Source organism: Taeniopygia guttata, chromosome 20, assembly GCF_048771995.1.
Source record: "Taeniopygia guttata chromosome 20, bTaeGut7.mat, whole genome shotgun sequence".
In the NCBI taxonomy this organism is placed as follows: Eukaryota; Metazoa; Chordata; class Aves; order Passeriformes; family Estrildidae; genus Taeniopygia; species Taeniopygia guttata.
In genome coordinates this window covers 3673420-3701401 of record NC_133045.1, presented here as the reverse complement: position 1 = coordinate 3701401, position 27982 = coordinate 3673420, and the positions used below count along the sequence as shown (strand labels likewise).

Below are 27982 nucleotides of genomic sequence, written 5' to 3'. Positions count from 1 at the left end.
TGTCCTTCCCTCCTTTCAGCGCTCAGGTGTCTTTCACTCTTCCTTTGCTGCGAAGCCTCCCTCAGATAGACAAGATGTCTCTGCTGGACATGAGCGAATTTGGGGAGGCTGCTCCGTACCTCCGGAAAAGCTACACGGAGCAGCTGAAGCTTCAGACCATCCCGTTCGATGGTAAGAGCCCCAGGCTGTCCCCGAGCCTGCCCCTCTGCCGTGGCTCTTTCAGGAGTCCTCCTGCCCCTCTCCCTGTGCTGCTCCTCACGGCATCACAGGCACTGCAGGATTCCCCCAGCACCCTGGAGGGCAGGAAGATCTCACAAGTGAGAAAAGCAGGCTTTTGACTTTCCCCTGGTTTGCTGAGGTGTGGGTAGAGGTGATCCTTCATCTCCCCCGACCCTGAGGGACGGAAGGGTTTGGGGACTGGTGTCAAAGCCTTCTGCAGCTTTTTCATTTTGGAGGTGTCCTCTCTGTCCCAGCCACCCTGCTCTTCCATGGCTTGCCATGCTCAGGATGCAGGGCTCAACTTGCTCCTTGAAGTTTGGCAGAAGTTTTGCTTCCTCACACTGTCCTCTTCTCATGACGGTCTGAGTGCAGGCACACGTGAAGCAGCAGATTTCTGTCAGGCTAGAAGCTGACTCCACCAAAGTAAAAAGCTGCCAAACATGAAGAAGGCAAAGAAATCCCAGCTGCTATGACTAAGAACATAGGAAAGAAAAATCACTGTCCTTCCACATTATCAAACTGCATTCATGTGGCTTTCAGTTGACAATTTCATGTGATTTCCTACATTACAACCTGTATTGTGCCTCCTTCCCTTCCCTTCCCTTCCCTTCCCTTTCCTTTCCTTTCCTTTCCTTTCCTTTCCTTTCCTTTCCTTTCCTTTCCTTTCCTTTCCTTTCCTTTCCTTTCCTTTCCTTTCCTTTCCTTTCCTTTCCTTTCCTTTCCTTTCCTTTCCTTTCCTTTCCTTTCCTTTCCTTTCCTTTCCTTTCCTTTCCTTTCCTTTCCTTTCCTTTCCTTTCCTTTCCTTTCCTTTCCTTTCCTTTCCTTTCCTTTCCTTTCCTTTCCTTTCCTTTCCTTTCCTTTCCCTTTCCTTTCCCTTTCCTTTCCTTTCCCTTTCCTTTCCCCTTTCCTTTCCCTTTCCTTTCCTTTCCTTTCCTTTCCCCATGTCTCCTCCAGGAAAGAAGCGAGCTTGGATCCCAGATGAGAAAGAAGCCTATATCGAAGTGGAAATTAAAGAAAGCTCTGGTGGCAAAGTCACAGTGGAAACCAAAGATAAGGAAGTAAGCAAATACCTTTCCTTTTCCAAGGGAGAGCAAGTGTGTGTGGAGGGGGATATGTGTGACAGGATCACGTCTGAAGCCGTGAGCTCTTGCTGATAACCCTGTCCCGCTGGTCAGTGGTGCCCCGGGGGGATGCACAGGCAGTGTCAGCACACGTAGGCCAGTTCCTTGCCAAGAGTGGCCCCAGTTCAGCATCTCCCACCGAGGGTTTGCTGTCACAGCCCGGTGTCCTGCGGGACACACCGAGGGCACGGTGGGGCTGGCCCAGCACAGCTCCTGGATGGGGAGCACCCCCCAGCACAGCCCTTTGTGATGCTGAGCCAGTGCCCGGCTCATCCCAGAGCCTGAAACAACAGGTAAGGGGCCAGTTGGCCAATTCCTGCTCCTTTTAGCCCAGATTTCAGTGGGGTGAGCTGCTGGGAGGACAGGCTATGACTGGTGGAGAGGCTCCAGCTTTCCGCGGCAAAGCAAGCAAGAACCAGCTGGTATTTGTCAAGATAATATTCAGTGCAATTAGCTGCAAATTAGCTTAATTAATATTCCTTTCTTTACCATGGAAGTCTCATGACCCTGCAACTTCACTGGTATGAAACTGGGAAAAAGATCAAGGACCTCACCAGGCAGTAGATGATAGACTTTATTATTTCTATTTCTTCTCTACTCAGAATAGCACTAAGAACGGTTTGTGCCTGCTAAAAGTGAAAAAGATATATGTAATTGTCTTTAAAAAGTGTCAAGGCTTTGAAAATATTATTGTCTGAATTTTGGAAAGCAAGTAAAGAGATTTGCCCTTTCTAAAATAAAATTTGTCATAGAGGAATTATAAATTTTAGAACTTTCTTCTGATATTTAGAACACCTTCCAATTCTGAGAACAGAGCAGTTTCCAAACCCTTTTGGGTTTCCTCTTGAAACTGTCTTTTTAATGATTTGTCATGGATTTACAAAATCAGAAACGATATCAGCTTTCCCTGGATAAGCATTTCCAGCAGAAAGTTTTGAGAGACATAAAGCCCTCCCTTATCCTTCTGTGTACCCTCCTGCTTTTAACACCTGGCACCTCTTAACACCGCATGCTTCATCTTCACCCATAAAAAAGATAAACCTCTGAAAGATTTCATTTAGTCTTCATTAACAAGAACATTTGCTAAATCCAGCTTCTCCCATCCAGGCCAGATACGTAACGTGATATTTTCCCCATGCTTGGTCTCGTGGGATTAAATAAATCCAGTTTAAAGTGATGGAGTACAGGCTTCAGCTGTTTGCCTAAATAACCAGAGATCTCTTTGGAGCAAAGGACAGCGCTGGCATGGGCTTTTAGGCTGGGAATTAGAACACAGGATGGGGCTGTCAAGCACATTGTGGGGGAACAACTTGGAGCCCGTCTCCTTGAGGAAGGAACAAGCTGGGCTTGCTTGTCCCAGCTGGGCTTTGTGGCTGGGTGCTGCTGGGGCTGCCCTGGGCCTGTCACCCAGAACGTGGGCAGCCCTGCCAGGATGGCAGCTGGCACTGGGACCAAGGCTGTCCCCAGCACGGGACTCTCAGGGTGTCCTTCCACCCGGCAGCTTTTGGGGCAGAGGGTGTTCAGTGAGGGCTGGGGTCCCTCTGATGTGTCCCACTCCTCTGACAGACACGGGTGGTGAAGGAGGACGAGGTGCAGCCCATGAACCCCCCCAAGTTTGACATGATTGAGGACATGGCCATGCTGACACACCTCAACGAGGCCTCTGTGCTCTACAACCTGAAGCGCCGCTACTCCCACTGGATGATCTACGTAAGGCACCTGTGGGATGGGGTGGGGTGGGGTGGTGGGGAGGCATTGGGACACCCCCATCCCTCATCTACATTTCCCCCCTACAGACCTACTCGGGGCTCTTCTGCGTCACCATCAACCCCTACAAGTGGCTGCCCGTGTACACGGCGCCCGTGGTGGCAGCCTACAAGGGCAAGCGGCGCACGGAGGCACCCCCGCACATCTACTCCATCGCCGACAACGCCTACAACGACATGCTCCGCAGTAAGGCCTGCCCGGGGACCTGGGCTCCTGGGGCACGGCTGAGGTGGGCAGCGCTGCCCTAACGCCGGCTCCTTCTCTTGCAGACCGTGAAAACCAGTCCATGCTCATCACGTAAGTGCCCCAATCCCCTCGCCCTGCCCAGCCCCGCTGTGAGCGGAGCACCCCGTGCTGTGCTCCCTGCAGGGGCACGCTGTGCCCGGAGCAGCCCCCCCGGCAGTGTCCCCGCAGCTGTCACCCTTGCCGCCGCCACCGTGCCAGGTGACAAAGCCCCGGCCGGCCCGGCTCCCCCGCACCCCGACAGCTGCGGGAGCTGCGGCGGGGCGCCCCGGGCACCGGCACCCTGCGGGGAGCCGCGGAAAGCAGAGATGGAGGCCAAGGCCGGAGGGACATGGTGGCCGGAGGGGCGGCGGCAGGGGAGAAGGGTGATGTGGGAGGGTGGAGGCCAGGTTGATTTCAAGTGACATATAGATAAGGTCTATATAAAGGACTCGAAAGGACCCTTCGCCGCTGCCAGGAGCCACGGACATTTTTAGCCTCGGCCATGGCCTAATTAGGAAAGGCAGGGGCTGCGGAGAGATGCTTGGCGCGTGTCCGGTGGCGGCCGCGCGGCCCGCTCCCCCCGGCTCTTTGTGATCTGGGATTACAATGGCACAGCAGCACTAAGTATAGGGATGAGCTCAGCGGGGCCGCCAGCCCCCCGCAGCGGGCACGGCCCGGCCCGGCCCGGCTGCCATCCCCGCGGTGCCCGGGCCGGGCCCGGACAGCTGCAGCCCTGAGGGCCTGGCCCGGCCCGGCCCGGCTGCCATCCCCGTGGTGCCCGGGCCGGGCCCGGACAGCTGCAGCCCCGATGGCCCGGCCCGGCCCCGCTGCCATCCCCGCGGTGCCCCGGCCGAGCCCCGAATGTTGCAGCCCTGAGGGCCCGGCCCGGCCCAGCCTGGTCCCGCTGCCATCCCCGCGGTGCCCCGGCCGAGCCCCGCAGCCCCGAGGGCAAGGCTGGCAGCCGTGAGGGCACGGACAACCCAGAACTGGGGGTCACTCCAAAGGCGAGCCCCCAACACAAGCACGAACCCCTGAATGAGAGCTGCGGCCTCCCCATCCTCCGAGGCTTTGCTTTCCCCTCCTGTCCCGGCAGGGTGGCTGGGATGGTTGTGCCTGTTCTTTGCCTCATGCCCTTATCTGTGTATTTCTGTTACTCTAAGCGGAGAATCTGGTGCTGGTAAGACTGTAAACACCAAGCGGGTCATTCAGTACTTTGCCATTGTCGCAGCCTTGGGCGACACACCGGGCAAGAAATTAGTAAGACCTTCTTTTCAAAAAAGTTCTTGTTGTTTTCTTCCTTTCTTTTTTTTTTTTAATTTTTTTTGTTTGTTTGTTTTGTTTTTTAAATTTTTTCCCCGCCTTCCCCTTTCTTCTTACTTTTTATTCCTCAACTTTTTGCGTTTGGAAACGTGTTTTGGTCTGACCCACCCAGGGCTTGGCTTTTCCCTGACTTTTGAACAAGCAAGGCTTGAAATCATTCTGCTCAAGGTGAAACGGATTTTTTTTTTTTTTTATGTGGTTGTTCAATCTGTGCAGCCTGGAAGAGGTGCTTTAATTGTTCTCTTTCTCTTCTCTTGCTCTTTCAACAATCCGATGATCCTCTTAAGGAGCATTAAAGGGATGAAATAAACCTTCCGTTTCCCACCTTGCCTCTTTTAAGCCTTGCTTTTCAGCATTTTCTCCTTTTTTTTCCCTCCTTTTGTTAATTTTGACCCTTTTCTACCTTGTGCTTTTCTTGCTCTTGTTTTGAATCTTGCTTTTCTTTGGTGTTGGTTATTTTTGAGCTGCCCTTGCAATTGCTTCTTTATTCTGGATACTTTGAGGCTCCAGCCTGCTTTCCCCTCATGGAAGCAAACTGGCTGCTTTAGGTATCAGACAAGCAATACTTCAGCATTATTTTCTTTCCTCTTCTTCGAGTTTGAATTTAACTGTTCTTGCTTTTTGACACCTTTCTTTATTTTCTTGAGCTAATCTATTTAACAACTTTTTGGCCTCTCCTGTAAAGTTTAATCCTCTGAGGTTTTTTTGGTTTGGTTTTTTTTTTTTTTTTTTTCTCTTGGACTTTTTTTTTGGCACTAAATGGTCATGCCCTGCTTTTCTGACCATGCTTCTTGTGGTTCTTGCCTGGCTTTCCTGGATTTCTAAAGATCATTTTCTCTCCTTTCTCTAGGCAGCTCTTGCCACTAAAACTGGGGTAAGTGTTGTGAGCTCTTTAATGCTGAGGACAAAGTTCTGCTGCACCACAGATATGTGACGGGGTGACGTGTAGGGCCTCCTCCTTAAGTCTGGGAGAGCAGCACCTGGGCAGTGCTTAGTTCTCCACTTGGCTTTGTATCTGCCTCCTTCCCATAACTGGAAGCTTTGCTGTTTCATCTCTTTTTGCTTCTCTGACTCCACCCTCTCCTTCACGGGGTAATTACTCTGGAGAGAAACATTCATTTCTATCCAGTGTTTGCCTAGGAGTGGTGTGGGCTCCTCCAAAGGTGAGGTGAAACCTTCACACCCTGAAGATCCTCCTCAGCCTCAAAGCCCAGCTGGGGGTGGTGGTGCTGAGGGGCAGGAGAAGACACTTTGCCACAGGCAGCCCTGTGCTCTGGCTGCAGAGCAGTGCCCTGCTGATGCCCGGGCTTGCTACCCTGTGCCAAGCCCTGGACTGGTGCTGCCCAGCACTGCAGACATGCCTGGGGGACATGTCTGAGGTGTTTGCTCCAAGGAAACCCAGCAAAGGTTCAGCCTCTAGGGCTCCCAACGCCCCGAGGGCTCAGTCACACATCCTTGGTGTTCTCTGAGCCTTTAGCTGGTGCACACCTTGGCTGGGGGGTGTTTATCATCACACCAGTGGCCACTTGGCAAACAGAGTGAGGCAGCTCAGGGGCTGAACCTGTGGGTCTTGGGGCTGCCCAGGCCAGGTAATTTTAGGCCAGGCTGAATTTAGAAATAAGAGCTCAAGGGATACTCAGGTGATAGAGTGTTGGTAACGGTGTGATGCACAGCTGCTCCCTGTCTCTTTTGCCCTTTGCACAGCTGGAGCTGCAGAGGTGGAGAGCAGTTGTGGTTCCAGCATTGGAAAGAGAGGGTGGCTCTGGGTGGGCAGCCCAGAGCTGGTGTTCTCCACCTGAGGAAAGCCCCGTGGATTGTAATGTGTCAGAGCATGGGCAAAGCTCTCATGAAAAGTCCTGCAGGTGTCTGTGCCACCAAATTCTGTATCAGGTGTCAAACCCGCCATCCTTCATGTGGTGTAGCACCAGTCTCTTGCTCTGCTCTTCAAATCCTTGTCCTGCTTTACTTCCATTAGGCAGAGGCTGTCTCTATCTTTGAACAGAGAAACACACATGGGAAAACAAGGTTAGGAGAGGATTCATCCTAGGGCTTGCTCAGGAGAGCCCCAGTATTCCCAGCAGATCACGCCAGCTGGGACTTGTGGTGTATTCCCATCACAGTGGGACCCTGCAATGCACGTTGTTGGTGTAAGGGCCTCTTGTTTCACCATGTGCTGTTGATGTGAGCTGTCCTAGCCTTTGGTTTGTGGAAGAGGAAATGCCTGATGTCAGAGAGCCTGAAATGATTCAGCCTGTTGTGACAACATGAGCTTGCTCTTGGTTTGCATAGTGTAGCTCCTAAGAAAAGGGGTAAGGACTGCTGTGTGCAGAGGGGGTGTGCAGAGGGGGCAGCAGCCTGGGGCTCCAGTTTAGGTGAGGAGAAGGCCACAGAGGCTCTGCTACAAACCCCAGCTGTGCTGATAAACTGAGCTGCATGGCCTGGGCACATGGAGATGCCTCGGGAACAGCAGGTCCCAGGGACAGCTGAGGAGTGCAGCAAGGAGCCCCTGGCACTGCTCCGTGCTCCTGGTGACAGATCCCCTCTGGCTCTGTGGGAGCTGACACACCCTTTGGTTTTGTTCTCCAGGGCACCCTCGAGGATCAAATCATCGAGGCTAACCCAGCCATGGAAGCTTTTGGCAATGCCAAAACCATAAGGAATGACAACTCCTCGCGTTTTGTGAGTGCCCCAGCGGGACAGGGAGCTGTGGCTGCTGGTGTGGGCTGGATTCACAGTGGGTGGCACTGTGGGCTTGTGCACTGGGAACCACAGGCACTTGGCAGGGAGATGGATCTGCTTCCCAGTGGCACTGGACTGCCAGAGCCAAGTTTTTCTGGTTACATCAGTGCAGCAAATGGTGGCCAGCACGAATGGCCCTGGTGTCACAGCCTGTGGCTGAAGAGACATCCCTGGCAGGACCAAAGCTGAGAGGGACAGTGAGCACAGCCTGGAGTGCTCTGGGACAGACAAGTGTGTCCCTGCCAGGAAGCAGCACTGTTTTTGCTAAGCCCAGCCTGGCTCTGCTGTGGCTGCAGAGATCCTGTGCCTGGAGGGGAGGGAGGCACTGCTGGGGGAGACCCTGAGCCCAGCACGGAGCAGGGCCCTGCAGAAAGGGACAGTGGTAAGAATAGACCTGAGGACAGGGTTTATCTGCTGTCAGTGAAATTTCTGCCTGCCTGGTATTTAAACCCCTGGGCAATGCTCTTTGAGCTTCTTCACATTACAAACCAGAGAACTTCACCCCTTTATAGAGGCCAGTAAGTTGCCTGGTATCAGCAGAAGCTCAAGAAGTGGGAAATTAATTCGGTTTCTAGGGGCTGTTCAGAGCTGTACCTCTGTAGGCAAGCCCAGCACTTACCTCCTGTGTGTGTTTTCAGGGCAAGTTCATCCGGATCCACTTTGGTCCCTCAGGGAAATTGGCCTCTGCAGACATTGACATCTGTGAGTAGCTGCACTGGGGAGGGAGTTCATCCCACCATTTGTGCTCAGCTCTGGGAAGGGACAAGCCCTGCTCTGACCCCTCTGCCCTATTTCATTCTAGATCTTCTGGAAAAATCCAGAGTGATTTTCCAGCAACCCAAAGAGCGAAGCTACCACATCTTCTACCAGATCCTGTCTGGGAAGAAACCAGAGCTGCAAGGTAAGGTAGCCAATGAAGCAGCACAGCCCTTAGAGCAGGATGGGCTGGAAACAACCTCAGAGAGCTCTGTTGTCAGCTTTGGGGTCCACAGGAATGAGCAAACCCAGCTCACCATGCTGGTTCTGCCCTTGAAGCTTTGCTCGCTGTGCAGGATCGTGGGATTGGCAGAATTCAGGGTGGAAGGGATTTCAAGAGGTCATCTAGCCCAGCCTCCATTATTCTCAGAGGCTGAGAAGCCAGCCTAAAGCCCTCTCTGCTACTGTGTAGGAGCAGAGGTCACCCAGTGTCTATCTGCAAGGTGGGAATGTGCTTTGCAAATCCTCCTTGCACAGAGTCCTCATGGGGTGGTGGGTACAGCACTGACCTCAGCGTGTGCAGGCTGCAGATTTACTAATTTTGGGGTGTTTTGCAGCCTTCTCAGCAAGTGAGATGACCTGTGAGTCCTTCAGGTGAGCTTGGACACAGCTCTCTCTGGGCACTGCTGTAGATGTGATCCCCAGGACAGCCCCACCTGATCTGAGTTTGTGCTGGGGCAGCTCTGTGCTCTGAGCAGCCTCCTGGTGCCACATCATGCTCAGGAAGCCTTTCCCCACGCAGAAGGATGGCTGGCACAGCCCCTGGGGTGGTCAGCTCTTGGCTGAGGGCTCCTGAGCTTGGTGCTGAACAGCACCTTATTAGGCAGGTCTGAGGGAGCAGTAATCTTATCTGGAGTCACAAGGGCATGGTGGCCACTTCTAAATCAGTCTGCAGCCAGGCCATATCCCAAGATAGCAAGCAGGAGGCAAGCACAGAAGAGGTGGACCCATGTGTGGACCTGCCTGTGCTGGAAGAGGCTGTTCCTCCCCCAGCTGGTGCCCTCTAGTTGAGGCTTTCCTGCTCCATCTGTGTGCAGGGCTGTCCCTCTGCCCAGGGATGTCCCTGCCAGGCTGGCCTCACCCTCTGCATGTCATCCCCCTGCAGATATGCTGCTGCTGTCCCTCAACCCCTACGACTACCACTTCTGCTCCCAGGGGGTGACAACGGTGGACAACCTGGATGACGGCGAGGAGCTCATGGCCACAGATGTACGTGCACAGCCCTGGGCCTGGGGAGGGCACAGCCTTCCTCTGGGCAGCTCTGGGCACGTGCCCTGGCTACCTGTGTGTCCCTCTGGTTCGTTAGTGGCTGTTGTGAGCCTACAGGAAGGGGCAGAGTGACTCTGATGTCCACCAATAGCCTCATCCTGGCAGGGAAGGGACAGTCATGCCCTGCATCAGGAAGAGCCTGTGGCACATGAGCACTTCCCATAGTGCCCATGAGAAGGAAGATCACAGAATCATTAAATTTGGAAAAGACTCCCAGGATGGTTGAGTCCAACCTGTGATTTATCCCCACCCTGACACCCAGCCCAGAGCACTGACTGCCATGTCCAGCCCTTCCTTAGACACCTTCAGGGATGGGGACTCCACCACCTCCCTGGGCAGCCCCTGCCAATGCCTGACAACTCTTCCTGTGAAGAAATTCCTCTTGATGTCCAACCTGAACGTCCCCTGGCACGACTTGAGGTTGTTCTGTCCCATCCTGTCCCGCCTGTCAGGGAGCTGTAGAGATCAGTCAGGTCTCCTCCTGAGCCCTCAGCTTGGAGAACCTCCTCCTTGCAGATGTTAGGCTAGTCCTTCTGCTGTCAAATGGGTCTTGTGGGAGCTGGAGCCACATTCAAACCCCATGGACAGGATTCCTTGGTTTGGTGCCCCTGCCCAGCCCCAGGACAGGGAGAGTACCTTAGGAGACAGTGGGAGAAGGAACCAACCCTCAGCTCAGCGTGGTGAATTTGGTCTATATCTACTGCTCTGTGTCTCCTCAGCACGCCATGGACATCCTGGGCTTCAGCAACGATGAGAAATACGGCTGCTATAAAATAGTGGGGGCCATCATGCACTTTGGGAACATGAAGTTCAAGCAAAAGCAGCGGGAAGAGCAGGCAGAGGCTGATGGCACTGAAAGTGAGTTGGGCTCTGTGCTCCAGACCTGCCCAGGCTGGGATAACTCCCCATGCCTGGCCTGTGCAGGTCAGTGACCCTGATCCCAAACACCCTCGCTGACTTAGGCCCTGCTGGGGGTGCACCAAGGGCTTGTCCTTGTGCAGGAATATTTGGGACAGTCTCTGCAAGGTGGTCTCATCTGCATCTGACTTGTCTCAGCAGCATCACAGGCTGTCACACCCCTGCTGGGCTTCCTCTTGTGCAGTCTCCTCCTGCTCTTCACCTCCTGCACTTCACTGGACAGAATTGCAGGCAGGGCATGCACAGAGGAGGAGCCAGGCTGGGAGCAGGACCTGCTCAACTCACAGCCTCCTGAACAGCTGTTAGAGTAGGACACAAGCACTGGCTAACACTTTTCCTGGCTTGTTGCTCAGCAAAATCCAATGCAGTTCACAGATCTAAGAACAGTCAGGCTGCAGAGCAAACCTGAAGGGAGAAGATGACTTTCCAGCACGTGAGAGGGTGAGGAGAGGGAGCTCTAGCATGTACTTGGAAGGTTTCAGCAGGGATCCAGCAGAAATGATTACCTGGATCAGTCTTTGTCACGTTAACATTCATGAAGGAAAAGTTCTTTTTGCCTCAGGAGTGGCAACACAGACTTTAGCTGCTACCTGGTAATTAATGAAGGTTTTGATATGGCAGTGATTTCCCTGCAGAGGTGATTTGCTAATCTGCTGCTATCAGGAGTTTATGAAAGACAATCACCTCTCTTCTGGTCAATTCAAATTTGCTGCATGGAAATTCAAACCTCCACTGGAAAATGCATAGAAAATTCCAGATCAATAGGACTAAAACCTGATAAGGTGCAGCATACCTCCAAACAGTAACTTCTCAGTCAGGAGGTTCAAATTTCAAAGCATCATAGACTATCCAAGATAGAAAATCACATCAGACACTGGAGGAGGTGGAAAAAACCAGTGTGGTTAGCACTGATCATCATAAGAGCAAGTCGTTTTTTGTTTTGGTTCCTTTCCCCCTTCCCAGACCCTCCTTGTGGGCTCCTCATGCCTTTGTGCTGCCTTCCAGGTGCTGACAAAGCTGCCTATCTCATGGGAATCAGCTCAGCTGACCTCATCAAGGGGCTGCTCCATCCTCGTGTCAAAGTGGGCAATGAGTACGTGACCAAAGGTCAGAACGTGGAGCAGGTGAGTGACAGGACAGCAGGACACATGTCCCCTGCTCACACTGGTGTGCCACTGGTGCTTCAGTTCACTGTCTTGGGTGTAGGAGGAGACTCCAGAGCAGCAGGGAAAGGTGTATCTATCACAGTTGTTGGCTTTTAGGAGCAGGGAGAATGGGTAGCAGAGCTGGCTGACTGCTTTTCACATTAACCAAGGCTGGAGATTCAGTGTGGTGCCTTTGAAACGTGGGTTGGGTCCCAGCCAGAGCAGGTCCAGGTTCTATGGATCTGCTTCAGAGACAGTCACACTCCTGTGAAGAGTTCAGCCCTGAAAATTAGAAAACTCTGGATACCTAAACACTCATCTGAGTTGATCTTGTAGAAGATTCAAATGCACCAAACACGTGTCTTGTCAGATTCCAGCCACACCCCAGCTGGGAACACAGACCTGGCCTGAGTAGTGCAAGCCAGTCCTTGAGCACAATTCAGGAGCTGGTGTCTCATCCAAAGTGGGCTGTAGGCTCTGGCCAGGCACAAGGCTTCTGAGAATGTCTCTTTAAACTGAATTTTTATCCTAAGACCTTGGAGGAAAGATAGGCCAGGTAGGCAGGAACACACTTGTGAGGAATGCAAAATGTAACCACAAACTTCTTGGACCTGTGTGTTCATCCTCTGTGTGGCTGGAGGAGCTCTCTCTCAGGCTGTGGCTCCTGCAGGAGCAGGGAGAGCTCACTGTGTGCTCTGGGGTTTGCCTTGGCAGGTGCTCTATGCTGTGGGGGCCCTGGCTAAAGCCACCTACGACCGCATGTTCAAGTGGCTGGTGACCCGGATCAACAAGACCCTGGACACCAAGCTGGCCAGGCAGTTCTTCATCGGGGTGCTGGACATTGCAGGCTTTGAGATCTTTGATGTGAGTTCTGCAGGCCCCTGCAGGGGGTTCAGGGAGTGTTGTAGGGGCACCTCAGTCCCCTGGGCTCCAAGAAGGGGCTGGTCTTGGTGAGAAAAGGGGCTCTTGTCGGAATTGATGTATCTGGAGCAAACAGGCAGCTCTCAATGAATGATTTAACACTGCTGTGGGCACATCTCTAGTGATTTCTGGCTACCTGCTGTGGTAGCCACACAGCTGAGCCTGGCAGAGATCACCCTTCACACCCAGCAAAGCACAAGAGTGAATCCCTTCCCTTCTGGAGCTCCTCCTGACTCAGATCTGTTTTGTTCTTGCAGTTCAACAGCTTCGAGCAGCTGTGCATCAACTTCACCAACGAGAAACTGCAACAGTTCTTCAACCACCACATGTTTGTCCTGGAGCAGGAGGAGTACAAGAAGGAAGGCATCGAATGGGTCTTCATTGACTTTGGCCTGGACCTGCAGGCCTGCATTGACCTGATTGAGAAGGTAGAGCATGAGGCAGGGCACAGAAATGCTACTTTGTTTGCAAAGGCTGCAACAGAGAGGTGCTCTGCTACCAAAATTAAATTATTCCCTCCCTGGTCAGTGGCCAGTGCCCAGCATTTTTTTCCCCACACTTATATCTTAGAGCCTCCAGCCCCTTGAGACCTTTTCCACACAAATTCTGACTATATGAGAACATGGGAATTCTATTTCTACCCACTGGGAACCCACAAAACCTGGTGTAGTGTTTTCCTCCAGACAGAAATCATCTTTTCCCCTTTTTTCCTACCCACTTGCAGCCCATCAGTGACTCTTACTTGAGCATTCACTGATTCAGAGCAGCTTGTAGAAAATATTTCCACCATTGCATGAATGAAACTCTTATTTTTCTTCTGGAAAGGAACAATCTTGAAGAGGATCCCTCCTTCTCAGCAATCTGTTGGACCAGGGCAAACTCCCACATCTTGCAGGCCTGGCCAGTCCCACATGGGGCTGGGAGGTCAGGTGCAGCCTGGAATATGCCAGTGACAGCTTGGCCCTATGGCCAAAGCCTTGCACCTGGATTAGGATGGGCTCTCCCAAGTCAAGCCCGTGCTCAGTGGCACAGAGCATCCCCTGTTTTGGGATGGGACGTGGCAACACAGCTCAGTCCTCTTTATCCCCCCTCTCCCTGCAGCCCATGGGAATCCTGTCCATCCTGGAAGAGGAGTGCATGTTCCCCAAAGCCTCTGACATGACCTTCAAGTCCAAACTCTACGACAACCACATCGGGAAGTCGCCCAACTTCCAGAAGCCGCGGCCGGACAAGAAGCGCAAATACGAGGCGCACTTTGAGGTGGTGCACTACGCTGGTGTGGTACGTCCTGGCAGCTCCTCCCAGCCCCCACACCTTCCCCGGGCAGGGACAGGGCTGGCCTGACCTTCCCTGTGCTGGGACAGGTGCCCTACAACATTGTGGGCTGGCTGGACAAGAACAAGGACCCCCTGAACGAGACAGTGGTGTCCGTCTTCCAGAAATCCCAGAACAAGCTCCTGGCCTCCCTCTATGAGAACTATGTGGGCTCTGCTTCAGGTGAGGAAACCCCTCACCCTGTTTTTTACCTTGGTCTCTCCCCTCCCTTCCTCCTCCATGCCCAGCATCCCCGTCCTTGGCAGCCCAGGCATGGGGAAAATGCACATTGATCCATAAAATCCTAGTAGGTGGGTGCTGGTTTAAGGGCTTGTGTGGGGTTGTAGGGTTGTTGTGGTAGCCCTGTGGCTTTGGGAGTGGGAAGGAGCTGAGGAACAACACCCAGAGCTGGGTGCTGTGGCAGATAGCTGCTGGGTGTTTTTGGTGGTCAGTGCCTTTGTTTTGCAGCAGGGCACAACCACCTCTACTTTAGAGACAGCAAGGGCTGTGGGAATTTTAGGGGTGTTTGGGGGTGCCCCTGAGTCCTTCAAAGCAGGCAGATGTTTTGCTGATGTAAGCAATCAATATTTCAACCCAACAGAGGAGCCTCACAAGCCAGGGACCAAGGAGAAACGTAAAAAAGCGGCTTCTTTCCAAACCGTGTCACAGCTGCACAAGGTGAGACCCAGCCCATCCTCCAGGGCCATGAGGGAAACTGCCACTGGCAGTCCCACTTCCCTGCCAAACTCTTGGTTTCTTGCACCTCCTGGGGCCTGAAGGACCATGAGAGCTCCTGAAGGACCATGAGAGCTCCTGAGGGTCCACCAGAGCTCCTGAGGGACCACCACTAGACCAAAGCTCCCAACTCCCTCTCATCCCTGGCCAAGGGGCCTGTGCCTGGCAGAGTCCCAGCCCTGTCCCTGTGCTCCTGGGGCAGGACAGGAGGCTCCAGGCTGGCAGAGCTCCCTTGGAGCTGGGCTCGTGCTGCTCCTGCCCTCATGACGCTTGTGGCAGCTCCTCCGCCTTTGAGAGAGCGGCAGTTAAGACTTGTAGTGATGTTTAGATAATTAATTACATGAACATCACTTTAAGTCTGTGCTACTTCTCTCCTCATTCCTGTCAGCGGGAAGGACAGCCTTTGGGCAGAAGACAATGGAGGAGGATCCTGCAGGTCTCTGAGCAGGCAGCTCCCTGTCCTGGGGGGTGACTGGCCCATTTTACAGCTCAGGATGTCACACAGCTCCATCCCATGCTCACTTGTCCAACCCACACCCCAACCAACTGGAAGGCAGCAGAGGGGTGTGAACTGCCATGACAGCCTTGTGGTCACAGCCCTGAGGCTGCCAGAGCTCCAGGACTGTTTGGACAGTGCTCCCAGGCATAGGGTGGGATTGTTGGGGTGTCTGTGCAGGGCCAGGAGCTGGACTGGGTGATCCTTGTGGGTTCCTTCAAACTCAGGATATTCTGTGATTATGTGCCAAGGTGCTTGCAGAAGACAGCCCTGTGGCAGAGCCCCTGTTGAGGGAAAAGTGTGACTTTATTCCTTCTGGACAAGTGACAGACCTTGGGGAAGGGGGTCTGTGGTGAGGAGTTGCCCCATGGTGATGTGGAGCTGTGGGAAGGTGATGTCTTCCCTGGTCCTGGACAGGCTGAGCCTGTACAAGCAGGGAAAGGCAGCTGGAAAGATCAAGGGTAGAGTTGCCTTGGAGAGAAAAGGAGGTGCAGTCTGGCACAGCAGGGCCCTCTGTCATGGCCAGACGGGGTGAAGCACTGTGGATGTGCAGGGAATCCTGCATATCCTAACATTCTCTGTCTGCAGCCAGTGTGGACACCAGCACTGGAATTGCAAGGTGCTGAGCACAGAGCTCTGTACCAGAAATATGCTCAGTCCCGTGTCCCTGGCTCTCCTCTGCAGCAAAACTTTGCCTACAAATACTTGGGAAGCATCTGGCACAGCAAACTTCTGTAGCACAGCAAAACCTGCCAGTGCCAGCCCCCTCTGCCATGGGGACAGTCTCCCACCCTGGCAGGGGGCACTGACCCTGCCCCAGGTGGGGATGGCCACTGCCAGGATAGCAGGAGGAAATTCCTCCTTTCTCCTGCTGTAAGGGGCTCTCAGAGTCTGCTCCCTCCCTGCCTGTGGGGGAAAGGAGCTGGGGAGAAAGAGAAGCATTGCAGGGAAGCAGAGCTGTCCCCTCACCCCCTGTGTCTGCCCTGCAGGAGAATCTCAACAAGCTGATGACCAACCTGCGCTCCACCCAGCCCCACTTCGTCCGCTGCATCATCCCCAACGAGACAAAGACCCCAGGTATGGGACAGCTGAGGCAGTGCCCCTGGGGACAGCCACATGTGGGACCTGGCAGGGATTCTTGCACCCACCCTCTCCCCAACCCTGCTCATGCTGCCACTGAGCCCTGTTGAAACTCCTGTGACCCAGATCAATCTCCTCTGCTGGGGAGAGCGAGCTTTGCCAGGCTCCCACTTTGGCTGTGCAGACTGGCACTTGGACAAGCATGGATGAGTTTTCCAGGCTGAGTTTCACCATCCAAGGCTGCAGCACTGGTGCTCAGCACAGACCTGCAGGACAGGCTAACACCCATGTTCAAACCACGGGATGTTCCCAGGGTTCAGACCCAGGCTGCAGCTCAATTTCCTCTGTCTTTTTGGGCTGAGCATCTGCTCCATGTGTGTCCTGCCCCACAGGAGCCATGGATTCCTTCCTGGTGCTGCACCAGCTGCGCTGTAACGGTGTCCTGGAAGGGATCCGCATCTGCCGCAAGGGCTTCCCCAACAGGATCCTCTACGCAGACTTCAAACAGCGGTAACCCCCTCTTCTTCCTCACCCAGCACGTGTTTGGAGGGCAGACAGATTTGTCCTGGCTCCTACCTGCTCCCCAGCTTGTGCAGAGCTGGTCTGAACCCCCACATACCCCCGGTGCCTGTCCAGTTGGGGATAGTTCTGCTGCTGGCTCTGGGGTGCCAGACATGGAGAGTTTGGGATGAGATCTGGATGTTTGAGGTGCTGGTGCAGGGGGAAGGTGGCAAGGCTCAGGCCTCTCTGATCCTGGCTCAGACGTCTCTCTGCCCTTGGGATGGATCCTTAGGGTTGTCACTTTAGGGTCCCATCCATGCTGCTTAGCCCAGGCCTAGTGAGGGCAGTGGCCTCCTGGCACAGTCTCCCTGATGTTCAGGGGCTCAAGTCTGCCAGGGTTCCCTGGTGCCTGCAATCCTATGCCCTGGAGCAACTGGCTCACACGCAGCTCCAGTGGGCACTGGGATGCCTGGGGCTCTGGGCTGCTGCTGCTGCAGTCCTCTTGCATGACCTCCCTCTGCTTTGCCCTGCAGCTACCGTATCCTAAATCCAGCAGCCATTCCAGAAGACAAGTTTGTGGACAGCAGGAAGGCCACAGAGAAGCTGCTGAGCTCCCTGGAACTGGACCGTGCACAGTACAAGTTTGGTCACACCAAGGTGAGAGCGGGCAGCTGATCCTCAGGAGGGAGAAATTTCCCCTGCTGTTACTCTCCGTGCCTGTCTCTGCTGTAGGCCTGCACTCTGCAGGCTCTGTGTGGCCCTTGCAGGGACTCAGGAGGGCAGAGGAGGATTCAGAGCAGGCTGGGAAGAGAAAGAACAGCTCTGAGCAGGTCACTGCTGCCTGACCTCATCCCACCCATCACATCATCTTGTCCCTGCTGGGGAGCATGATGTGCTCAGGGCAGGTCTGGTTCCCTGTGCCATGTGTGGGTGCACCTCCGTGTTTCCCTGGCAGGCTGTTGTGGCAGGCACATTCTTCTCTCTCTCGGGTTTTTTTCATAGAGGAGCGTAGAGGAAAGAAAGAGAAAACAGTTTCTATTTCTGCTCCTTGTTTTCTCATGTCGAATGTGTTTGGAGAATTGTTTACCCGGGGTGATGCTTGATTGGATTCTGGTGAGGATTGTTTGAGCTGATGGCCAATCAGATCCACCTGTGGCTGGGCTCTCATGAGATGCCCAGGAGTTGTGAGTGAGATATGGTAGTTAGAAAAAGTAGGTTTGTAGTTTTATTATCTCATTTAAATAGTATATTAATGCATTATAGTATAGTTATAATAAAGAAATCATTCAGCCTTCTGAACTGGAGTCAGACATCAGCATTTCTCCCCACCGGGTTCACCTGCATTTACAACAGGCTGTGTTACCCCGAGCCCTCTGTCCTTCTGCTGGTGACTCCACTCTCTTGCCCACAGGTGTTTTTCAAGGCTGGTTTGCTGGGCTTGCTGGAGGAGATGCGAGATGAGCGTCTGGCCAAGGTCCTGACAATGCTCCAGGCCAGGATCCGTGGGTACCTCATGCGTGTGGAGTATCAGAAGATCATCAGCAGGAGGTAGATGGGGGGCAAAAGGCAGAACTTTGTGTCTCCTTGTCTCTTCTGCTCGTGTCCATGGGTTTGACCTGTGGGGTTTGGCAGTGGTTGGTCCTGAGGGATGGAGGCAGACCTGGAAGAGGTCTGGCATGGCCCTGATAGGGAGGATCTAGGAGTGGGGAGCCTCTGGTTTCCACTGGAAGATTCAGAGAGAGGCAGAGTGAGGAGATCCAGGCCACCCCACCCCTCCCAGCAGGGCAGTACAGAGTGCAGACAGTGTCCCAATCATTCACCATCATGCCATTTGTCTAGCTGGTGGAGAATGGAGCCATATCCGGGCCTGCAGAAACCAGGATGAGATGTGGGGAATGTCCACCCCTGATGATGCTGTGCTTGTATTCCCCCAGGGAAGCCCTCTACACCATCCAGTGGAACATCCGTGCCTTCAACGCTGTCAAGAACTGGTCCTGGATGAAGCTGTTCTTCAAGATCAAGCCTTTGCTCAAGTCTGCTCAGACTGAGAAGGAAATGTCCAACCTGAAGGAGGAATTCCAGAAGCTGAAGGAAGCTCTGGAGAAGTCTGAGGCTAAGAGGAAGGAGCTGGAAGAGAAGCAAGTCTCCATGATCCAGGAGAAGAACGACCTGGCTCTCCAGCTGCAGGCAGTGAGTGCCTCACCCTCTCTCTGGGGGTGTTAAGACAGTGCAGGATCCATGGGCAGAAGAAGGAGCAGAATATCATGGAGCCCTTCTTCATCCTCTTGCACTTCTGAAGCTCCCTCATTGCCACAATCTGTCTGAAACACAACCTAAGACAGCAGACCTGAAGTACCATGACATGCTGGGGCTGTCACAGGGATTTGTGATCCCCTGCCTCTAGGAAGGGTGCTCTCCTCACAGGGGAGTGGGAGGGGATTGGAATGTTTGCTTGCCAAATTTTGTGCTGTTTTTTGTGCCATCTGGAAAAATTGAGTTGCTCTTTGGCCCTGATTAGTGTGAATGGTAGAACCTTCATGACAGGCAGTGACTGGAGCTGTACTTTTTGTACGCCTGAGCACCTCAGGCTCGCTCTGCCCCTTCCACGAGGAGAAGGCCAGGGCAGCAGGGCTGAGAGCAGGGTCCTGGGGCAGAGGGTGAGTGCTGGCTCTCCTGTGCCTCTCCCAGGAGCAAGACAACCTGGCAGATGCAGAGGAACGCTGCGACCTGCTCATCAAGTCCAAGATCCAGCTGGAGGCCAAGGTGAAGGAGCTGATGGAGCGTGTGGAGGACGAGGAGGAGATGACCTCGGAGCTCACCGCCAAGAAACGCAAGCTGGAGGATGAGTGTGCAGAGCTGAAGAAGGACATTGACGACCTGGAGATCACGCTGGCCAAGGTGGAGAAGGAGAAACACGCCACAGAGAACAAGGTAACCAACCTCCCTGCAAGGTCCAGCCTCAGTGCTTGTGGGGACACCAGAGAAACATCTGGGATAAGGCTGCTGGTGTGGGGAAGCTGGGCAGAGCAAAAAGGGAGACACGAGAGGGAAAAACCCTGTGTGTACTGCCTCATTGCCCAGAGGGCTGTGGACAAATGGTTCTGAGGCATGGAAAACCCAGCTGGTGGGGCCAGTCTGGCCAGGGGGAGAGGGGCTGGCTGCTGGTGGGGAGCAGAGCTGCTGTTGCCCATGGATGGACTCGTGCCTTTCAAGAGTCAGGCTGCTGGAGTAGCTTTGCACCCCCTTCCTCTGAGAAGATGGTCTCTACTTTTGTCCAGGTTAAAAACCTGATTGAGGAGATGGCTGGTCTGGATGAGATCATTGCCAAGCTGACAAAGGAGAAGAAAGCCCTGCAAGAGGCCCATCAGCAGGCCCTGGATGACCTGCAGGCTGAGGAAGACAAGGTCAACACACTGACCAAAGCCAAGGTCAAACTGGAGCAGCAACTGGATGATGTGAGTCACAGGCCAGTGAGAATAAAGCAAGAGAGGTTTGAGTCACATCTCCAGGAGAGCCCAAAGGCTGTCCCTGAGTGGGGTCTGGAGTGTGGGATGGTTACCAGGTCCCCCTTTAATATGGCCAGTTGATGAATAATCCCATTGACAAACTACCCCTGAAACAAGAGATGGTGCAGAGCACCTCCTGGAGAGCAGTCCTGGGCTGAGGGAGGGGGGCTGGAGACCAGCTGGGAAACACCTCTGGCTCCCAGGGGATTGGTGAAGTTCCCACACCAGTGGACATGGGTGAGGGTGGTGCTACAGAAGGTCCTTTCCTTCCCTACTCCACCTCCCTTCATTCTCCAGCTGGAAAGCTCTCTTGAGCAAGAAAAGAAGGTCCGCATGGACCTGGAGAGAGCAAAGAGGAAGCTTGAAGGAGACCTCAAGCTGTCACAAGAGTCTGTAATGGATCTGGAGAATGACAAGCAGCAGCTGGATGAGAAGCTCAAGAAGTGAGTGTGTGACACGTGCCTGGGCTCTGGCAGGTGTGAATCCAGCAGATGTGTGGTCTCTGCAGGGCGGTGGGGCTGTGCCTCGGGGCACTGCTGTGTGACCAGCCCAGGCACAGTGAGGGTTTGGTTTCCCTGGGCACTCTGCAGAGAGGCTGAGGAGCTTGTGACAGGCTCACAGACCTTCCTTTGCCCGTGGGGCTGGAGAGGGACCTGCCTGGCAGGATCCAACACACTGCTGGGCCTCAGCTGCAAATACAGACTTCAGTCATGTTCTCCTTGGGGAACTGGAGAGCACCCTGGGACCCTGGAGGGAAACCCTCAGAGCCAGTTGTCTGCCAATTTGGCTACTTCAGCCCTTCCTGTGAGCCTTCCATGAGCTGCTGCTTATCCCTGCAGTCCCTTTCCATTGTGGGTTTGTTTGTCCTCTGGCCTGGGTATAAGAGTGCAGGGAAATTTAGGAGCCAGAAGGACCTGTCAGGACCGTGTTTGTCTTCTGTCTGTACAGGAAAGACTTTGAGATGAGTCAGCTGAACTCAAGGATTGAAGATGGGCAAGTGATGGAGGCCCAGCTGCAGAAGAAGATCAAGGAGGTCCAGGTATGGTGGGAAGAACTGTTCTTACACCCTGGGAGTGCAAAATTTCCATTAGATGTGCAGGGGGATCTGCACGAGCCAGTCCCTGTCTGAGCACAGGGACATTTCCTTGGAAAAAGCTGGCATGGGTAGCAGGAGCCTCTGCCAAAACATGGTGGGTTGAAAATTAAAGAATGAGCTATTGAGGTGAAACACTATCACCAGCCTGAGGAACAGCTTCCAGGATGTAATTGTCTGTCCAAAATAAAACCTTTAATCTAGCCATGAAACTCTGAAAATCCATATCTGGGCTTCTTCCTATCAGAGACAGGTCCCCAGAATCATGAAAGTTCCCATGAAAAGAAGCTAATGCCAGCTGGATGCTGATGGCAGGGAAAGAGGAGAGCAGGAGCTCCAAACATGCTACCAAGGAGCACCTGCCTCCAAAACAGCCCGAGCCTGGTGGCTTTATGCCTCCCATCATCATCAGAAACACTGCTCCACTGTGGAGAGCAGAGATGCTGGAGCTTCACCCAGAGCTTGGAGCACCTGCCCTTCTCTGTGTGTCCAGGCCCGCGTTGAGGAGCTGGAGGAGGAGCTGGAGGCCGAGCGGGCGGCCAGGGCCAAGGTGGAGAAGCAGCGGGCGGAGGTGTCGCGGGAGCTGGAGGAGCTGAGCGAGCGGCTGGAGGAGGCGGGCGGCAGCACGGCCACGCAGCTGGAGCTGAGCAAGAAGAGGGAGGCGGAGTTCCTGAAGCTGCGGCGGGACCTGGAGGAGGCCACGCTGCAGCACGAGGCCACGGCGGCCGCCCTGCGCAAGAAGCACGCGGACAGCGTGGCCGAGCTGGGCGAGCGCATCGACAGCCTGCAGCGCGTCAAGCAGAAGCTGGAGAAGGAGAAGAGCGAGATGAAGATGGAGATTGATGACCTGTCCTCCAACGTTGAGTACATCACCAAGAACAAGGTGGGTCCTGGCTCTCCAGGAGGCTGGTTGGTCTCTCCTGTGGGCATCAGTGCAGCTGGGTGCAGCGTGACCAGCACGGCCACACCCATGGGGTGGTGTCTCAAATAGCTCTTTGCCATGGCCAGGTCCCTGTTTGACCCGTAGCTTGTCCCTATGTCACTACAGGGTGCTTTACTTGTCCTGCTCAAGTCTGGAAGCTCTGGGAAGACATTTCCTGGCAGGCTTGACTTGTTAGCTTAGTGACAGAATCTGTGGTATTGATGATTCTCAGATTGTAGAAAGTCTCTGTCTTTCTGCCCCGTTGCCAAAGAAGAAGCCATAATTCGTCTGTGCTGTTTCAAGGTTGTTTATTCTGTTTATCTCTAACATGTTCTGCTGCCCTGCCGCAGCTCTGTCCTGCAGGGCAGCGTGTGGGGCTCTGCCCTCAGTGGGATGGTACAAACATTAAATACCAGAAACTACCTGTGCTGGATTTACAATAACGTGCCAATATCTGTCACCTACGTTGAACAGTGTGTCCCCAGCCTAAACCAACAGAAAAATGCCAACACCACAGTGAAACATGGAGGGCATGAAGAAGGAGAAAAAGGACAAGACACACCCAATTTCCTCCATCTTGTCCCCTCTGAACCCCTAATCTAGAATCCTAAAATTTTACTTTTGCACCCGTGTCACACTTAATTATGACTTATATCAAACACTCAGAGCTGGTAATTCATCCTGTAAGATTGAAAACTCTTTTCCATGGACAGAGATCACAGCCAGTGTCTCTGGGGGCTCTGTCCAGGGGGGTTCCTGACCCTGCCAGGATCCCAGACCTGCCAGGGCAGCCAGAGGGAAGCCCTGGATTCCCACAGCTTAGCAGCGAGCTCTGGCAGGCTCCTGCTCTCTGCTCTGTGTGCCTGTAGGATCCACGGAGCAGGGCAGGGTATCCCGGGGCAGGAGACCGGTGCTCTGTGGGCAGAGCTGAGCTCAGCCAGGCTGTGCTTGGTGCCTGCAGGCCAATGCTGAGAAGCTGTGCCGCACCTACGAGGACCAGCTGAACGAGGCCAAGGCCAAAGTGGACGAGCTGCAGCGACAGCTGACGGACGTGAACGCCCAGCGGGGCCGGCTGCAGACCGAGAACGGTGCGTGGGGCACAGGCCAGGGGCACCCGGCTGCCCCAGGAGTGCTCTGACTCTGGCTGTGTGCCTGGGGAGTGGGGCTCAGCCAGGCAGGCTCTCCTCCTCCTCCCATGGAGGGAAAAACTGGTTGTGCCCCAGGAGGGATTCCTCGCTGGCATCCTTTAACTTTAACTGGTTGCACCTCTGCCCATGGCCCAGCTTGCCCTGGTGGGGGGACAGCTGGAGGCTGCAGGCTCTGGGAGAGTGTGGGCTAGTGCAGATTGCAGCCCCAGAGCCCTGAAGTAGCAGTTTTGGCTGTGTTTGAACCCAGGGGAGCTTACTCGGCTGCTGGAGGAGAAGGAGTCCTTCATCAACCAGCTGAGCCGTGGCAAGGTCTCGTTCACACAGAGCATTGAGGAACTCAAGAGGCAGCTGGAGGAAGAGACCAAGGTGAGGTTTCAGGGCATGGCTGATCTCTGAGTGACACTGTGGCAGTGCCCCTCGGACTGGGGAAGTGGGACATGCCCTGCACACAAGGCAGCTCTTCACGTGGGAAGAGCAGAAGTTCCCTGCTGCTGCTCCCTGTCCTGGTGCCATGGCCTGTGTCCCAGAGCCTGGGGTCAGCTGCTGCTCTCTCTTCCTCAGAGCAAGAACGCCCTGGCCCATGCCCTGCAAGCCTCCCGGCACGACTGTGACCTGCTGCGGGAGCAGTACGAGGAGGAGGTGGAGGCCAAGAGCGAGCTCCAGAGGACCTTGTCCAAAGCCAATGCTGAGGTGGCCCAGTGGAGAACCAAGTACGAGACTGATGCCATCCAGAGGACGGAGGAGCTGGAGGAAGCCAAGTAAGTCCCGTGGCACAAGTCGGTTCCTTGCAGGTGGCAATGGGCTGTCCCAGCCCTGGGGTGACGCAGCACGGTCCTGCCCGGCTCAGAGCTGTGGGGCGGGAGGGCAGCGGGGCAGGGAGCGCTCACCCCGGTGCCGTCGGCAGGAAGAAGTTGGCCACCCGGCTGCAGGAGGCAGAGGAGGCCGTGGAGGCCGCCCACGCCAAGTGCTCCTCGCTGGAGAAGACCAAGCACCGGCTGCAGACCGAGATCGAGGACCTCTCGGTGGACCTGGAGCGCGCCAACGCCGCCTGCGCTGCCCTGGACAAGAAGCAGCGCAACTTCGACAGGATCCTGGCCGAGTGGAAGCAGAAGTATGAGGAGACCCAGGTGGAGCTGGAGGCGTCGCAGAAGGAGTCCCGCAGCCTGAGCACGGAGCTCTTCAAGCTCAAGAACGCCTACGAGGAGTCCCTGGACAACCTGGAGACTCTTAAGAGGGAGAACAAGAACCTGCAGGGTAGGACTGGGCTCAAGCACTCCCCTGGAGCTCTGCCCAGGCTCCTGCTCCTGCCCTGTCCTCAGACATGTGGGATTGGGTCCCTTGCTGGCCTTGCTGCTCAGCCCATCCGCTGGAGGGATGCAGCAGCCCTGCTGGGATGCCAGCGTGTGTCCTGCCCTCATGCTGGGCACACTCTGGGACAACAGACAGCTCCTGTCCCCAGATGGCTCCTGTTCCCAAGTGCCATGTGCCATGGCGCTGCCTTGGGGCTGTTGCTGTTGGACAAAAAGGTCTCCTTAATGCCTCTTCTATGCTCTCTCCCAGACTGCAGAAATGTTCCCAAGCACAGCCTTGGCTGCTCTTTGAGGGTCTGAGGGACATCAGCTGAGCCTGGGCAGGGGGATGGGGACATCACTTGCACAGAGCTGGTTCCACAGACTCCTTCCTGACCAAACTCCTCCTGTCCCTGGCAGAGGAAATTGCTGATTTGACTGACCAGATCAGTCTGGGTGGAAAAACCATCCATGAGCTGGAGAAGGTGAAGAAAGTGCTGGAGAGCGAGAAGAGCGATATCCAGGCAGCTCTGGAAGAGGCTGAGGTGAGTTCTTGTTTCTCATGTGTTCCTGCTGTCCCCTGGAGCTGCTGGCTCACCCTGCAGCTCTGGTTGTATGCTGCTGGGGGGTGACAGCCTGAGCCAGGCTGTGACCCCTGGCAATCCTATTCATGGGGGTCCCACAACCACTGCAGGCACCGGGGCGACTCCACCTGCTCTGGCCCCCATAGCAAATGGGCTGGGGGACAAAGCCAGGGGCGGTGGGTGGCTGGGGGGAGCCCCCTTCCCAGGAACCACCTTCCCATGGCTGAGCTGTCTGTAGGGAGCCCTGGAGCACGAGGAGAGCAAGACTCTGCGCATCCAGCTGGAGCTGAACCAGATCAAGTCTGAGATGGAAAGGAAGCTGGCGGAGAAGGACGAGGAGTTTGAGAACCTGAGGTGTGTGGGGTGAGGGGACAGGCTGGGGTGTGGCTGCAGGGACAGAGCTGGCACCGTGGCCCTGGCAGGGCTGCCCAGGCTGGGTGTCCCCAGCAGACATGGCCTCTCCTGCAGGCGCAACCACCAGCGCGCCATGGACTCCATGCAGGCCTCGCTCGACGCAGAGGCCCGGGCCAAGAACGAGGCCGTGCGGCTGAGGAAGAAGATGGAGGGGGACCTGAACGAGATGGAGATCCAGCTGAACCACGCCAACCGCCAGGCTGCCGAGTTCCAGAAGCTGTCCCGCCAGCTCCAGGCCCAGATCAAGGTTGGGACAGACTCGGTGCTGTCCCTGCTGCCAGCCTGGCTCCTGGCTGTCCCCACTGACCCCACGCTGCCCCACAGGACCTGCAGATCGAGCTGGATGACACCCAGCGCCACAACGACGACCTGAAGGAGCAGGTGGGTGCCCTGGAGCGCCGCAACAACCTGCTGCTGGCAGAGGTGGAGGAGCTGCGGGCAGCGCTGGAGCAGGCGGAGAGGAGCAGGAAGCTGGCAGAGCAGGAGCTGCTGGAGGCCACCGAGAGGGTCACTCTGCTCCACTCCCAGGTGAGGCACTGCCAAGTCCCGTGCCTGCACTGGTGGGAGAGCCAGGAGTCTGTCCAGCCTTGGTGAAGGACCAGCCTTGGTCACACCGAACCTGCTCTGTGTGCAGAACATGGGTCTGATCAACCAAAAGAAGAAGCTGGAGGCAGATGTCTCCCAGCTGAGCAACGAGGTGGAGGATGCGGTGCAGGAGTGTCGCAACGCCGAGGAGAAGGCAAAGAAGGCCATCACGGATGTAAGAGAGTGGCGGGGACTGTGGCATGGGTCTCACATCTCCACTGAGCCCCTGGCCTGGCAGGGCTGCCTGGCCTTGGGGTGATGTCCCCCTGCTCTTGGCCTCACAGGCTGCCATGATGGCAGAGGAGCTGAAGAAGGAGCAGGACACGAGCGCACACCTGGAGCGCATGAAGAAGAACATGGAGCAGACCATCAAGGACCTGCAGATGCGTCTGGACGAGGCAGAGCAGATTGCTCTCAAGGGGGGCAAGAAGCAGATCCAGAAGCTGGAGGCCAGGGTGAGGCAGTAGGGGCAGATCCTTGGCTGTGTCTTCAGGAGCCAACTCCTGGGGCTGCCCCAGTCCCTGTGGCACCAGACTCTGCCCCATCCCTCTGAGGACAGGTGGCACCTCTGGGGACCAGGGGACAGTCCTCAAGGCCCTGCCAGGCTGGGCCCTGCTCAGGATGATTTTAGCCTCTACTGAGGCTTCTCTGATCTGGGGAAGTGGCTTGGCTGTAGCTGGGCTGGCTCTGGTGCTTGGGAGCCAAGTGCTGAGGCAGTCTGTGCCCCTGCAGGTGCGGGAGCTGGAGGGAGAGCTGGATGCGGAGCAGAAGAAGATGGCAGAGGCCCAGAAGGGCATTCGCAAGTACGAGCGCAGGATCAAGGAGCTGAGCTACCAGGTACAGCAGTTCTGGACACGGGTCCAGCCCTGGTCCAGCAGCACCTGGCACACTTCTCTTTGCTTGGCCTCATGTTACCCAAGAGCCCATCCACAAAGCCCAGCCCAGCCCGGGCTCCTCCTGGGCTCTGTGTGGGCATTGACAACAACTGCACAAGGTTCTCCATGTCACAGTGTCCTCTCCCTGCTCTGGGTCCTTCTGCCCATCCCCAGCACTTCCTGAATGGGGTGATGGGACACAAGGGATGGGTGCTGTGACACCGGGCTGGGTTGGTGGGGCAGGCTGGTGCTGTGTTTGTGAGCTGGCACCACTGGGACTCTGCTAAAGGTGGAGGTGAGGGGCTGCTGGGGTCTGGCTAAGGAGCTGGGGCACTTGCAGGCTGAGGAAGACCGGAAGAACCTGGCTCGGATGCAGGACCTGATTGACAAGCTGCAGAGCAAGGTCAAGAGCTACAAGCGCCAGTTTGAGGAGGCGGTAAGTGCCCATCACTGCTCGGGGACAGGGGACAGGGCTGCCCCTCCCTGGCACTGCTGCCATGGCTGCCAGGGGATGTGACAGCACTGTGGGGAGCTTGGAGCTGTCCCCTGTGCCCCATGCACCCTCACTCCCCTCTCCCTGCCCAGGAGCAGCAGGCCAACTCCAACCTGGTGAAGTACCGCAAGGTGCAGCACGAGCTGGACGATGCTGAGGAACGCGCCGACATCGCCGAGACCCAGGTCAACAAACTGCGCGCCCGCAGCAGGGACGTCGTCATCTCCAAGGTGGGCACCCCTGGGTGGGAGCGTGGGGAGGTGGGCACGGCTCCTGCCAGCCCTGGAGCCAGGGGAGTGACCCCAGAGCCACAGTCAGAGCTGGCTGTGGCACTGTGCCTCAGCTCCCGCTGCTGCTGGCACGGAAGGGTGGCAGAGAGCTCCTGCCCCCGGATCCCTCCTCTCACCAAAGCCCTTTGGGGATTTTTTCCAGCATTAGGATCCTGGCTGCCCTGCCCTGTCCCAGCTGCTGCTGTAGGTTGGAGGCAAGTGGCTGCAACAGTCACTGTCAGCTTTGCAGTGCATGAATAAACGTAGATCTGCCAGGA

At 55.3% G+C, this 27982-nt stretch overlaps 1 protein-coding gene and 1 non-coding gene across 2 annotated transcripts; both read left to right on the top strand.

The window, feature by feature from the left end:
* Window positions 1–23: 23 nt before the first annotated feature.
* Window positions 24–27982, top strand: MYH7B (myosin heavy chain 7B). Its single transcript, XM_041720166.2, has 42 exons — window positions 24–171; window positions 1174–1277; window positions 2907–3050; window positions 3137–3293; window positions 3377–3404; window positions 4493–4589; window positions 5503–5526; window positions 7239–7331; window positions 8030–8093; window positions 8194–8292; window positions 9253–9356; window positions 10136–10274; window positions 11340–11458; window positions 12194–12343; window positions 12658–12828; window positions 13502–13681; window positions 13765–13897; window positions 14316–14392; window positions 15935–16022; window positions 16418–16535; window positions 17060–17183; window positions 17938–18074; window positions 18461–18716; window positions 19215–19457; window positions 19805–19981; window positions 20330–20475; window positions 20981–21071; window positions 21619–22008; window positions 23009–23135; window positions 23443–23561; window positions 23757–23953; window positions 24100–24449; window positions 24905–25029; window positions 25307–25422; window positions 25537–25729; window positions 25807–26010; window positions 26117–26242; window positions 26352–26522; window positions 26800–26904; window positions 27283–27378; window positions 27528–27665; window positions 27868–27982. The coding sequence occupies exons 1-42, from the start codon at window positions 75–77 to the stop codon at window positions 27871–27873; spliced, it is 5823 nt and encodes a 1940-aa protein (XP_041576100.2). The 5' UTR covers window positions 24–74; the 3' UTR covers window positions 27874–27982.
* On the top strand, window positions 14743–14820 carry MIR499 (microRNA mir-499). The gene has a single exon (NR_105658.1). It is a non-coding gene; the product is annotated as a microRNA mir-499 (primary transcript).

Bases quoted from the DNA above. Each gene is read 5' to 3' on its own strand.
- MYH7B (XM_041720166.2), top strand. From the start codon at position 75: ATGTCTCTGCTGGACATGAGCGAATTTGGGGAGGCTGCTCCGTACCTC. The intron at 1,278-2,906 runs GTAAGCAAATAC...CTCCTCTGACAG, and splicing joins TGGAAACCAAAGATAAGGAA to ACACGGGTGGTGAAGGAGGA. The intron at 4,590-5,502 runs GTAAGACCTTCT...TCCTTTCTCTAG, and splicing joins ACACACCGGGCAAGAAATTA to GCAGCTCTTGCCACTAAAAC.